Raw genomic sequence first — 14,791 nt, 5'->3', positions numbered from 1 at the left:
TTTACATAGAGTATGCACAAAAATATGAGATTTTAGAAATTGGTCTCTGTATTCACAACATATTTAAACCGAACATTTTTTTTACATTCCATGTAAAGTTTTTAGTTAAGATATACTATATCATGCTATAGGTACATACGAGTATAAATTTATTTGAATTATTTGAATTCCTTTTTTAGAAGAGAGGACCTATGCATTTTTTTGTGAAATTTAAAATGTGACGGGAAATATGCTGGTTCTTGTTAAGATGATCAATTAATTAATTAATTAATTGTACTCGATGATCGATGGTTAACTAAAAATTGTAACGGGGAATAAAGGCATTTATGTGTCTGTACACTTCAATAAAAATGTCAACATCGCATTTTACCAAATTATTTTTTAAAATAACGGTAATAAATATTTAAATCAGTTGTCGATTATTAGATCTGTCATTGAAATTATAATTTACCCACATTGGCTATTAATTACTGCAACTAACTGAGTGAAAAAATGCGATGTTGCTATTTTTGTTGAATTGGAAATTGGAATGGATATTAGTAATAATGTATTTATTTATCATTGACAATTAATCAGAACTTGACAAATCTGTCGCCGGTGTCAAACTATCTGAGCCAGTAGTGTTCATCAGTGTCTTACTCGTAAGGTAACAACTATTAAACTATTCCAACCTAATCAGTGCATTTCACTGTGCCATTAGAGCAAAACTTGATTGAATGTGGCATTTGTGAAATTAATAAGCAAAATCTGTTTCAATCTAAAGAAAGTTCAATTTTTCGTTTTTAATTTCGAGAACAACCTAGGTTTAGGAGAGTCTGAGTGGAATGTGGTCATCTCAATAAAAATATAAAAGATATAGATACAGAAAACTTATAGTTGTATTTTTTAAAACGTGTACGACTGGAAAAAATTGCAAAAAATAATTATTATTATTATTAATTTTCATTTGAAGTTATATTTTTGAGAATAATGCGAATACGATTGAAGATATAAAAAAGTGTGAAAAGCAAGGGAGGCGAGAATAAAATTTCTTACAAAAAAGTCTACGACACCATATACAGGACAGGATGTCCGTTTTTTGAGCTCCACCATGGGGATCTCACTTATTATAAGAGATAGGTCGGTTAAATTAGGGCGAAGTTGCGCATTTTTATGCTGAACAAGTATTTGCAAAAAAAAATTGATGTGTCATGATATGAAAAAAAAACGGAAATTTGTAATCTTCGTTTTTGTTTTTCCAAGCGCAAACCAAAAGAACTAGGCGTTTTTAACTAGGACGTTTTTCAAACATTTTTTTACAAGGAATATAAATCTGTCACCGTATTTTCTAAGGCGTTCTTGATGTCGGAGTTGTACTCAACTTTGGTTTTTCTTATGGATGCCATATTCACTTTTTGTATTTTTGAAAAGTGTTTTTATTCCTTATTACAACGATGTACTCATGATTTGAATTTGGATCTGGAAGGTTCACATTTTCGTCAAGTTTACTTATTTATTTTTTATTCGATCATATCATGTGATAATCAATATACTCGTAATCAAACAAAAAGACTTTTAAAAAATATAAATTACAAATACGGCGTAACTCTGACATCAAAAACGCTTTAGAAAAGGCAATGATAGATTTACATTTCTTGTAAAAAAGTGCCTAAAGAATGTCCTAGTTAAAACCGTCCAGTTCTTTTAGTTTTTCTTAAAAAAAAATAAAAACGAAAATTGCAAAATTTTAATTTTCAATAATTCAAAAACTAAAAATAACACATCAAATTTTGTTTCAGATAATTGTTCAGCATAAAAATGCGCAATTTTGGTCTAATTTGACCGACCTCGTATCTCTGAGATCTCATATGGTGGAGCTCGAAAAATGGACACTTTGTATCTACGAGTACCTTCAAAGTTTTCGGTGTAAATTATTTTTTTTTATTTTTGTCCACAGGTAAAACAAAACGTAACGTAACTGTTGCCAGTCCACAGCGTGTTTGGAAGTTGAGGCTAGAATGCATGCTAGTTCTTAAGAGTTTAGCCTAAAACACCTTAGTAAAATGTTGATGATAACAAAGATATAATTACAATAACATTTTTTTTTATTTTGAAAGCTAATCCTGTTCAGATAAAAAATCAAAGGACAGATGTTTGTCAAATTTCTCTCTCAATTCTCAATTTGTTCTGAAAATATACCCTTCCAAAGTCAATAATTGAGTGAAAAACACATTATTCCTTGATTAAAGTAGTATCAGACTAGATTTTTTCCTTCAAAACGTTTTATTTTTTGTTTTGATGAATCACAATATTTAGAATTAAGCCCCTATTAATAATAATTATCAACTAGGAATATTTGCATTTATCTGATAAAAATTGTAATTTTTTTTTTAATTTTCGTCTTATGAATGTCTTCAAATAACCAACAATGCATATTTACTAGAACACAAAATAAAAACGATTATTAACAAATTTGGTCATTCAGCAAAATTAAACCTAATCTTTAGGACAACACGTTTTTAATTTAGATTTGACGGGACCACAAAACATGACAGGTGCAAAATCGGCGGAGGATTACAAGCGCGGAAATACCACCAACCTAACAGTACACAGTAAACACTCCGCTAATACGTATATCTCAGTAATTTTATTGTCTCCAAGTTATTTAAAAAAGTCCAATCGCTGGATTGGCTAACTTGATTTTTTTAATGACAACACATCCATGCAAATGAACATCCTTCCATAAGGTTTTCCATTTACAATTTTCGTTTGTTTTTTGAAGATAATTTTAATTAAACCGAAACTAGTTCAAATATTTTGTTATTTTAATTTAATCTGGTTGGGTTGAATTGGTGACTCTTTTCCCTTACATGAGCTTTTATTTCAAAAACGTGTTTGGAAGCTTGAAAAAGTTAAAAATATTTGTTTTCTTATTGTAGCCAAAATTTTGTTCAAAAACAAGCTAAATCTAATGTAACAACAAGTTTTATTATTATTACTTTGGTCACAGCTTTGGTTTTGAGGCGTGTTTACGGTTTATCCTTATGTTTTAATCAATACAATCTAGTGATTTCAAGTGTCTAAATACATTTAGCCAAGGAAGAATCTGTCAGAATGACGTAGCATCAGTCAGTGAAATTTTCTCGGTTAAGCTTTGGTGGCGGCGCACCCCGTTGAAATGCCTGTGGTCTATAAATGTGTTCAAAAGGAAAGTGTTTGTTGAAGTGCTGCGGGGGCATAAAGAACGTATCATCAACAGCAACCAACATTGCAAATAAAGAGGTAGAGCGTGCTCGAAAACTGCCATCCTCCGAAGCCGAGATTCGCACTCATCACTCTTTGATAAAGAATCCAGACGTACTGACAGATCAAATGGGTGACTCCAAAACGGTTCATGTCGCTACCGAAACCAGAGAAGCCGGAACTGCAATTGACAAGAGTCTGGTCAAACGAAAACGCACCGTAAAACGGCTTCATTCCGCTGCTAATGTAAAATATATGGGAGAAGCGGAGAAAATAGGAAGGTCGACGAGTCGGAGATTCACCGATCCGGAGGCTAGAGAGTTCGGTTTGAGGGTGTTTTCGCAGATTGCGTCCACTGGAAATCTGCTAAATAAGGACGAGCAGAAAGTTTGGGACGAAACTGCCGAAAATGTCGCCGAAGTTTTGAGAGCGAGAGGAACTAGACTCAAGCTTGATTCGACAAGCACCGTGAACTTGAATGACAGATTTGTACCGCAAATTATGAAAGCACATAAGAAGGTTCTCATTTCTATTTAGACTAGATGTGGAGATCTTGTTCTTGTTGCAGACTTTTTATCACGCATGGTGGTAAAAAAAGAATTTCAATTCAGCTAACTTTTTTCTATTTTTGTTGGTGATTGTTTGAAAAATACAAAAATTGAATATCACTTCAAAAAAAAACATTCGTAATCGTAATCATTACAAAAATGTATTCGAACTGTGGTTTTTAGAATTCACTTATTCTGTTTATGTAGTACAGGTAGTACACGCTGATTTGAAAACTAGTGAAAGAAAAAATTGTTTATACAGCGTGATTCTTAAATATACCGACAAACTTTTACCCATGGTACTATTTGAATGAGTACATTCTTGGAAAAATAGTAAAAAAAATTTTAAAATTTCCATTTTCGAAATAAAAATGTTTAGATTTATATTGCAGATAAAGCGTACGCTACTGATATGCTCCTAAGTAGTATTAGCACAGTTAGTAGAAAGCATGTTATTCATATGATGACAATGTACTTGATTAATGCAAAACCAGCACATTTTGTTCTAATACAACTAATTTAAACTCATGAGCGCCGTAAGTGGCTTGGATTAAGAGGATTTCTACCCCCACGAAATAAAAGCGTACATGTGCTGCAGATCGTCTCTACTTATCCTTGGAAAGCTGTGTCGGTCTATTTAAGAATAACCCTATACAAATTAGATGTTCTTATTTTAACATTATTTGTGGTTTTTGTAGTCAATGTTTTTGTGTCTTTACTCGAAAAACGTGAAAATACGTGAAGCAACATTAAAAAATGATAATCAAGTTCTCCTTATGCACCACAGAGTGCATTTCAAAGTAAATGAATTGTATCATAGTATTAATAACATTTCACTTAGTAGTTTTCTTCCTTTTCATAGGTGTATCAGAAATCGTGTGTTAACTTGAACCGGTAACAAAGCTCAACAAATAAAACATTTTTTCCTACTCCCATAGTAGTAAGTAGGCAAGAACCCAATCATTTGTTGACTAGTAACCATGGCATTAAGAAACATTCACGTAATGAAGAAAAAACTAGCACGTATTAATATTACGCATCAGTTATTACGACAAAACATCAATCATGTAGCTTAGACGAATTAATTTTGAATTTATTAATTATCATTGTTGAATACACAAGGCGTTACATTGGCGTTATTTTAGTTTAATTATTATTAATAATTAATTTATTCATTGTCAAAATGAGTAAAAGTAACTCTACAGAACAACAACAGATCAAATTGTTGGAACTCCGCCAGTAATTTGGCATCTAGCAACAAATACAACAGTGTAACTTTTCCCGGAAAAATCCAAAGTGCGTTACGAAGTTTTTTTTTTACAATAAATTCATGGAACTGCGTTTAAAAATAGTGTTTAGTCTCTTTCAGAAAATGTGTTGTTAGCCTATTTTGGCGAAATGAGCTAGCAATTCAATAAATCATCTCTTTGGGCCATTGATTTGATACTGCGAAGTGTTTTAGTTGTAAAACATAACCTTGGTATTGGATGGTCGTAGAAAAAGTATAGTACACAACTCGAATTGTAAGTTACTTACGTACTCGTGGAATTACTGCACTCGCCTGACGGCTCGTGCGCAACTTCTTCCACTCGTACGTAATATGTTACTTACAACTCTCGTTACGTAATATACTATTTCCTTCGACACTACTTAAAAGATGTCAATTTCATACAATTTAGTAGGCCCAAAAGTTGGCAATTTCATACATTTGTCAAAAACCCGTGCGTTCATGTTCATGTCGCACAGTTCTAACGTAATTGTTCGTTTTTGTCAAGTATATTTCTATTCTGTTTATCTGCAAAGTGAGCTCAGAAGCAAGACAACTGGTAGGTGTGAACAAACGTAACAAACTTTGCAGCTTGTTTGAACAAATTGCCATTTATTTAAACATGAAAAATCCACAACTTTAATACACAGGATAGATACATCACACCCTTAAGAGCCACGGTGGATAGAAATCTACTGCTGTAGCGAAGAATATATTGATGAATCAAATACCAATACAATGCAAATTGCAGATAAAATTTTAAATGCGGTTCATCGAAATCTTTTTTCAATAAATGGCTTTTCTTCAGTGTTATAGGAAAAACAGTGTACAAAACTCACTGGAAAGTGTCTATTGTTTGCTCGTGAGCTTTCCGCACTCGGCTGGCGCCTCGTGCATCAAGATTTTCACTTGCACAATATCACTTACTTTTCACACTCGCTATGTAGTACATTATTTTATTTGTAATTTTTCAATAAAAGTTTCGACAATTTACTTAAAATTTGGAAAAGAACTAAAACTAGACAAGGAAAAATACAAATTAATTATTAAACAATGACGGGCTTGTTTACACAAAAGAAAGGAGGAAATTAGTAAAAATAATAAGAATTTTTTTAAATATTATATAGAAAAGTTGTTGCACTTGATAAGTTTTATTACGTAGTAAAATTAAGACACGTATTTTTGATACACCCGGTATTTATAAGTCAAATACTAAACAATGTGATATTTAAGTTTTTTTTAAATATTGGGTTTATAAAAAAATAGCAAAATTGTAAAGGTGAAAAGCAGACTCGTTCTTGAAGGACTTAGACTGATTGGCTTTTGAGAAAGTTAACAGTGTATTAACTGTCTCAAAACTATAATCACAAGTGAGTAAATCTGGGGAAAATTGGGGAAAACAATAAAACTGTTTATTTCATAACTGTAGCAACACTAGCATACTATGTTAATGTCACAGGCGGATATTTTCTTAAATTTCTTGGATTTTTTTACAATGCACCTGTAAGATAAAACGTCGTATATCACACGTGATCGAAATGCCATTATAAACCTCATGAGCAGTGCTCCACTCGAGCGCAAGCGCACTCATGGGTCAAAATTCTCATTCGCATATAATGATGCATTCTATCATTTATAATATACTACATACTATTTCTTATATTTCACAGCTGTATAAAAAGAAAAAGACCTGGTTAATTTTCTGGTAGCTTTTAAATTTTTTATAATTCCATCAGCTCAAATATTTGGACACACGATGGATTAAAGTAGTGTAAATGCAAAAGCGAAACAACAAAAAATACAAAATTTTGGGAAATGAGAAAAATCATTAGAAAAATGTAGTAAGTACGTAATAGCAAAAAATTCAGCACGTTTAAATCTTCATATTCCTAATATTTTTATTTGAAGGAGGATTTCATTGCACATCAGTGTAATAATAAATTGTTCTATGTTGGACTGTATAATTTTATATATGTTTTAAGATCTGTTTAAAGAACATTTTCTAATTATTGTAATTATAATTTAATTAGAGATCAGTTGGTAAAGACCAACTTAATTCGCTTTCTGCAAACCGAAAAAACGTTTCAATATTTTAATTTGTTTCAGAGAGGACCGCAGGAAATCAAATACGGTTTTTTGTTGCCGCCGACCAGAACACCACCAAAGGCAAGTATTTATTTACCGTTAAAGGAAAGAAAATTGTTATTGTATAACAAATTCATTCACAAATAAAAGTTGTAATTATGTTATTTTTTCAATTAGTGTAAAGTATTTTGTTTGTTATACTCATAACAAAAAATTTGATTAGTAGGTACAACAATTAGGAATTTATTTATTAATTTTTTTCAAAGTGAAGAGTGATATTTCTATGAGCTTTAAATAAGCATGGGAAAATCGCAGCTTTTTCCGGTTTAGTATAGTAATTGTTACTGGTGCAATAGAAAGCTGAAAATACCAATTTGAGTGCCATTCAAAAGTGATTATCGCAAATCTGTATGTAATAACAGCTACAATTGATTGTTCACATTTGTATTTTGCGATTTTTGCATTACTTTTGTATTTGTTTTTTTGCTTTTAGATTAATTTTCGATTTTGATAAAGTTTTAATCATTTTGAAACGTGGCTTGTTACCAAATTACAAAGTTTGACAAGAGTTTACAAAATTATCCGATCAACGCGACTTACGAGTTTATGGAAATGTGTTTAATGTCGATTTGGTTGGGGATAATAAATAGCATTATGGAGCGAACAATAGTGGCTAATAATTTAGAAGGTTTCTAGTGTCCCAATGCAAATCTCGAAAAGCTACGTCAAATTTTTCGGCCTCGACAACTGTAATTGACATTTTTACACATTTTTGACAGAAAGGGTAGATATCTGATTTTTACAAGGCATTTCAGATTTTTTATTAAAGCTCTCAGCTTCGATTCAAACTGTAAAATTAAACCGTCCGTACTTATAATGTAAATAACTAAATATTGTTTGATTTTCCAGTTGCTGTTGGTTTTTACCCAACACGATGCCGTTGTTGACACTCAAACAAAAGCGGCGGAAAAACTCGGATTCGAAGTGACTGTCGTCGGTTCTGAAGACGCTGCATTAGAACAATTCCAACAAAAATCACACGAACTTGTGATTATAGACACACGCTCGCCGAAATCAATCGATTACAACACATTATGTCGGTAAGTAGGTATAAAGGATTTTTTTGTTTTTTTTTCTAATAACAGAAGTGCTAGTTTTAAACAATTTTCATTTTATCTACTTGTTTTTGATCAGATAATCTACCGATTCTGTGTTCTTACGAAACAGATTCCATTGATAAACGCATGATGGGAAGTGTTGTTTCCTAAAATAAACAAACAACGTTGGTTGAGTTAAATATGTTTTAGCTGCGAAAAATGCGAGTGTCTTTCTGGTTTCCGCTGAATTTATCTTTTGATATGTAAATAATATAAGATTGTAAAAAGATTTTCTTTGATGTATCATCCTGGCTTCCAGCTTTGCCTGTTTTAATGTTTTGTTTGATCTCGGTCCATTTAAAATTTGTTTGTTCTCTCTCAAACCAGTGAAAATTTTTGTGTTTTAATATACAGGGTGATTATATTTTAGGGTCTACATTAGAAAGAATTTTTTTACCTTATAATATATGTAGCTATTAAAATTTTGTATACGATCTAAATCGGCAATTCCGAGGTGAAATATACTTATTTATCTAACGAGTTTGCAAAGTGCAATTTCCCAAACAAGTTAGGTACAATATTTTTTGTAACGAATATCTCAAAAAAAATATTTTTTATAATTTAGTTTTTTTGCTAATGGGTTGGTAGTAGGTCAAACAATCATCAAATTGACATGAACTGTCACTTATCATAAAAATGTATCGTTTCCATCTCAACGGTAACGATACCCACCTAAAAAATGTCCCTAGCCATTGCTGCAAAAGCTATGAATATAAAAAATTATTTTCAAAATGGACTAACTTCTCGAACTATGAGAAATTGGCGTCAACTTTAAAATTTTATAAAGTAACCACATGTCTTAATTGCATTTTTGAATTCTTCTTTTGAAACTGAGTCAAATGTCTCCTAGTCGTTAGTACTTATCTTTCATAGTGTTTGACGTATACCAATGTTTTATGCAAATTTTTATTGCAGGCGTTCACTCAAAATATCACAGCTCTTAAACCGTTAACGATAAGTGGATGTTTTTTTGCATTTGATAACCAACTTCAACTGTTATTAAATTAAAAAGGCTACTATGATTTTTTGAAAATGATGATCAAAAAATGATTATAATACACTAAATGGAATGTCTGTGTTTTTTCAATGGCAATCAAAAGTTGAACATCGATTTTTATGGAGACTTTTGTCAACATTTTTTAGAGGTGTCCATTTTTCGAGCTTCACCATGGGGATCTCAGTTATTATTAGAGATACGAGGTCGGCTGTTTTAAGGAAAAGTGCGCATTTTTATGCTGAATAATTATCTGATAGTTTTGGAATTATTGGAAAAAACCGAAATTTGAAATTTTTGTTTTTACTTTTTCAAACAAAAACCAAAAGAACTAGCTGCTTTTAACTAGAATGTTCTTTTTTACAAGGAATCTAAATCTGTCATCATATTTTCCAAGGTGTTATTGATGTCAAAGTTACAATACTTAACTTTGGCTTTTTTATGGAAGCCATATTCACTATTTGTATTTTTGAAAAGTTTCTTTTCATGATTACAACGATTAATCACATGCTATGATCGAATCTTTTATGATTTCAAAATGGAGAAAAAAGTATTTTTGCGAAGTTTGTCGTTAAACAATCTATTTAGCTTTTAGAAGTTTAATTCAATTTGGATCTGGAACGTTCACATTTTCACCAAGCTTACTTATTTCAAAACTAATCGACATGATAAACTACTCGTAGAACTTTATTTTTCGCAAAATAAAACAAGACAAGGTTATAAAAATGGTGCTCGTAATATTTATTGGAATTGTCGAAATTTAACGCCCTGGAAAAGGCGGTGAGAGATTTAGATTTCTTGTATAAAAGTGTCTAAAGAATGTATTTGTTAAAAACGTTCAGTTGTTTTGGTTTTCGCTTAGAGAAAATTAGAATTTTTTTCTCAGTTTTTTAAAAACTAAAATCATCAATTTTCTCTTAGATAATTGTTCAGCCTAAATATGCGCAATTTTGTCCTAATTTAACCGACTTCGTATCTTTTATAAGTTTATAACTTATATTAATTGAGATTTCCATGGTGGAGCTCCAAAAAACGAACAGCCTGTATATTTATCTCTCGCAGTTTTTGAAATAATTGCAAAAAACAAATTTAGCTCGTTATTTAATTTTTAGTAATAAAGTGGTGATATTAATTAAATGAAATGTTTGACTTGTCCACTATGTTTATTCAGGAAGTTCAAAACTCGATGATAGACTGTTTGAGTTACTTTACATAATTCACTAAGTTATAATAAGCCATAATTAAATATTATTGTTTTACTGTTTACTCGATAATGAATCAGCTAAAAATTAAATAGAATGTTCAAGTTTGATAATTGTTGACCAATTTGCATAACCTGCTTGATTGGCGATGAAAATTACAAAGTAAAATGCTTTTTTATAATTATTTCAAAAACTAGATGTCGATTGCCGTTAAGAAAAGAAAGTCATTCCATTTAAAAAAAACTGATGTTATAACCGTTTCTTGATCATCATTTTGAAAAAATTATACTAGCTTTGAATTTTGACAGTTGACAATTTTGAAAATTTTAAAAGGCTTTCCAAACCTTCGGTTATTGAATGCAAGAAAAATAATTTACTTATTGCAAAGGGTTTAAGGGCTGTGATGTTTTAAATAAGCCTTTGTGGATACAAATTTCAACAAAAAAATCGACATATAGCGCCACCCAGGAGTGTGTAATCGGATCATACCTTTTTTGCTGTCTTGCCATACCTTCTACTTAAATTTCACTAACTAAAAATATTTTTATTATACACAGGGTGTTGTGTACAGGGTGGTGAGCCAAAGTTATATTTTTTAAATGCAACACCTTACATATTTTTGCAGAATTAGATTCTATGCAAAAAAATTATGTAACTTTATATAAACTATTACGAGTCTATCTCATTTCGTTTTGGAATTATTCAATTTTTTGGTATAAATTTTTTTTATAATTCATTCCAAGACGCCTATTGATATTTTCCGACAAATATGCAACAGAGAAACTCAGAACACCTTGTAGTTTTAGCAATAGTCGATTTTTAATTGAATTACGCAGGGTAATTATAATTACATTACTAACGTAATTACTCACATAAAACTTTAAACTACCATTTGACTGATCAGATTCTAGGCTAACAATTTTTTTTGAAATAAAATCTTTTTTTTATTCCAAAAAATATTTTAAATTTGCTATGCAAAACCTATACGATCAAGAATGCTATCGATACAAAAAAACAATATGATTTGAACTTTTTGCGTTTTGGCACACTCTGTATATTATCTGATTGCTTTACTCTCTTTGCTAAAACCACAAGGTATTCTAAGTTTCTCTGTTGCACATTTTTCGAAAAATATTCATAAGGGACTTCGCACTGATTTTTAAATGTTGATCTTTATAACGTAAAGTTGAGTAATTCCAAAACCAAAAGAGATATAACTTTGGTTCATCACCCTGTGTATAATAAAAATATTTTTAGTTTGTGGACTTTAAGTTGATCTATCGAATAACGGCATAGCAATATTTTAAACAGGAAAAAAGTTATACACCGATTACACATTCCTGGGTTACCCTGCACTGAGACAGAAAAATACCATTAACTTAGGTAAATTTTATTCAGTTTGCAAAGACGACTTGAAAAATATAATAAAAAAGTTCAGACATTTTGAAAATGATACAAGTATGTAGGTACAGTCACGTTTACAAAGAATGACACCCCTAAAACAGCAGCAACAAACCTTTCGATGCGATACAGTTGATGTAGACGTTTCACTAGTTTATAAAGAAACTGGATATTGTGTAAACTAGCAGGACAGTTTGTGAATTAACCTGTTAGTTGAAATTTATGACCGGAAAGATTTTAGTCGGACTTTTGCTATCAGCCTGTTTGGTAGGTGTGTCATTCTTTTTGATCATGTCTGTACCTAGTAGTATTCAGAATGGTCTATTTGGGTTGTGTTTAGAATTTGTAAACTACATTGGAAGTTAAAAAGTTTCTAATGTAGGACCTTAATGAATCACCTTGTATAGTTGGGTTTTGGTATATTTAAAGATGATTTTTTGAAATTTCCTCGGCGAGAGTAATGAGTCGGACTACTTCATAAACGTCAAATAAGTAGAATTCCCCAGAGACCGCGAAAGATCGAGTGGTAACTTCGTTTCGTGTAACAAACTTGGCTCACATAACTTTTCGCCAGAGGAAATGATGAGAAGCCAACATCGCGCGCGGAAAAACGTCCACAATATACTCACTGCGTGAAAATATAACGAACGATACAAATATTCAAACTTGTTGCGAAAAGTTTTAATTGGGGCTTTCTGATGAGTTTACAAGTCAATAATATCGGGTTGCAACAACAGCAACATGTTTACAGCGAAGCTATTCCATTTTTCTATTTCTGAGGAAAATCACCATTCAAATTATTGTATCTTTTTAACAAGAGCACCTCTCTAGAGTCCTGTGACGTCAAAAAGTGTTTTACTAGTCTGACGCTAAACAGGAAAACCGGAGTTATTACAAGATTGATCGAACATAAACTTTGAAGATCGGTTTCGCTAAAGTGGAAACTTACCTAATGTTACAATAAAATCTATTCTTTACACCTGATATTCCGCAAATCCCTCCAAATTTCATATCGCAACCATCCAAATGTGCGAAACGAGAAAATGAAACGTTTTAACGAACAAAGAAATAATTTCTTTTATATTTGTGATGTCGTATGATTGCAAGAGGAAGAAACAATCCGATCGTGAATTCGTGGGCCGTTGTCGAGGCAATTTTTCCGGAACCTATAGCAAACGTTATTAAATTTTAAGCGAAGCGCAAACCTAAATCGACATTGATTTAACAAACCGCAATGAGACTTATACGTCGTTCAGTGTACTTTAGTTTTTAGAAAGTAATCTGAAAACCATAACAAACAGTAATTTGATTTAGTTGTTTGCACGCCAATAATTTTTGTAGCAACTAAACTATAGTGAAGGGAAAGCGAGGGATGTGTTTCGAATTGAACAAAGGAATAAATAATATCAATTGATTTTCAAACGTTTCCTGTACAACCAGAAGCTTTGGGTCAAACTGACAATAGAGTTTGCGTTGCCTTTGGCAGGGTGTGTATCGAATCTCTATCAAACACTCGGCTTATAGTTTATATTATACACAACTGAAACTAATATAGATATTTATACATAGAGATTGTGCAATTGATACGAATGCGATAACATACGTAAATACATCAACACATGCTGCTAGAACAATAGTATAAAATGATCGATTGACACGTAAGTATAAACATATCCTTACAAAGACTGTACTGAAAGGACAACTATTGATACTTTTAGCCTCTAACATATCCTTTCTAAATTACATTTTTATACTCGCAGAGTGAGGATTCAGAGTAAATAAATAACGTGGACTTAGGGCAGGAAATAACTCGGGTCTAGGTACTACAAAATTGATAAATCAAAAGTTCAAGAAATTTTTTAAGAGTAAAAGTAGCTGTCAGATGTTTAGTATGTCTTTATACAAGTAATTTCATACATATTTTTATTTGAAAAGTTGAACATTGTGTGTTTCCTGAAAGAGTCGAACTTTTGTGTGAAACTTTACAAACAGCCATCTTGTTAGAGATCGAAGAAGTAGATAAAGCCCTAGGGCTTTGGCTATCTGTGTAGGGTATTATTACTGTAACCATCTTGATACTAAAACTTCTAGAATAAAAGAAGTCTTAAAACGTATTGGTGTTAATTACTTTTAGTTTAGTCCGAAATGAAGTTAAAAAGTAAAAGATAATAGATATAGTATTTATATTTAAAATGGAAAAATCCTCAAAATTTAAAAACAGTTCTGTGTTAAGTGGAAGCTTAAGTTTAATTTAGGTTTGCTGTTCACTATCATGGTGCTAATAATAAAATAATGAAGAATAAATAATAAAAATATGTAACATTTTGTCTTGATAACAAATACATAAGTTTTTGACGAAATGTTAATTATTATAACTGAATTATTATTACTGAATGTGATTTTGTTATGAAAATGTATGCCAATCCCTATAAAATAAATAATCATTTAACGATGCAAATTATAAGGTTGTAGAACATTGTTAAAGGGGACTTCAAGGACTCTCCTGAAATAAATTGTTTTATATCTAACTTTGTAGCACAAGTTAGTTTAGCTTTGACATTGCCTACTAGGATTTGAAAGCCCATTCAATGTATATCTTTTTTTTCTGTATTTTTTTGTAAATATATCTACCGTGGTTTTTGAGTAAAATAATAAAATGTGAAAAGTTAAAAAAAAAAAAAATATGAAACCATTTACATATTTTTAATACTTGATCTATGTTTAATAAAATATATATTTGCAGTTACTGGGAAACACACCGTATATCAAATTTCTCTGTCTGAGACTTTATGTGGCGAAGCTGAACGTTTATTATAATTTAGCTGACGCTGATCATAACATAGACAGCGGAATTTTTAAAAAGACCGACAAAATTCTACACATGGTAGTTTCATGCTGGGAGTATATGCTGGGAA

The 14,791-nt window shown here is 31.2% G+C and overlaps 1 protein-coding gene across 9 annotated transcripts in view; it reads left to right on the top strand.

Moving 5' to 3' along the window:
• The window catches only part of Pde8 (Phosphodiesterase 8), a 94,395-nt gene that overhangs the window by 52,811 nt on the left and 26,793 nt on the right, over positions 1-14,791 (top strand). For 8 of the 9 annotated variants that reach the window (XM_064355330.1, XM_015982085.2, XM_064355334.1 and 5 more), the window contains 2 exons: positions 7,144-7,203; positions 8,032-8,222. In XM_064355330.1, coding sequence (XP_064211400.1) covers positions 7,144-7,203; positions 8,032-8,222 — 251 coding nt within the window. Of the gene's footprint in view, positions 1-3,086; positions 3,742-7,143; positions 7,204-8,031; positions 8,223-14,791 lie in introns of those variants that run through there. The other variant, XM_064355329.1, reaches the window with a different exon arrangement.

Source organism: Tribolium castaneum, chromosome 3 (assembly GCF_031307605.1).
Source record: "Tribolium castaneum strain GA2 chromosome 3, icTriCast1.1, whole genome shotgun sequence".
Classification (NCBI taxonomy): domain Eukaryota; kingdom Metazoa; phylum Arthropoda; class Insecta; order Coleoptera; family Tenebrionidae; genus Tribolium; species Tribolium castaneum.
This window is presented reverse-complemented; position numbering and strand designations above follow the sequence as displayed.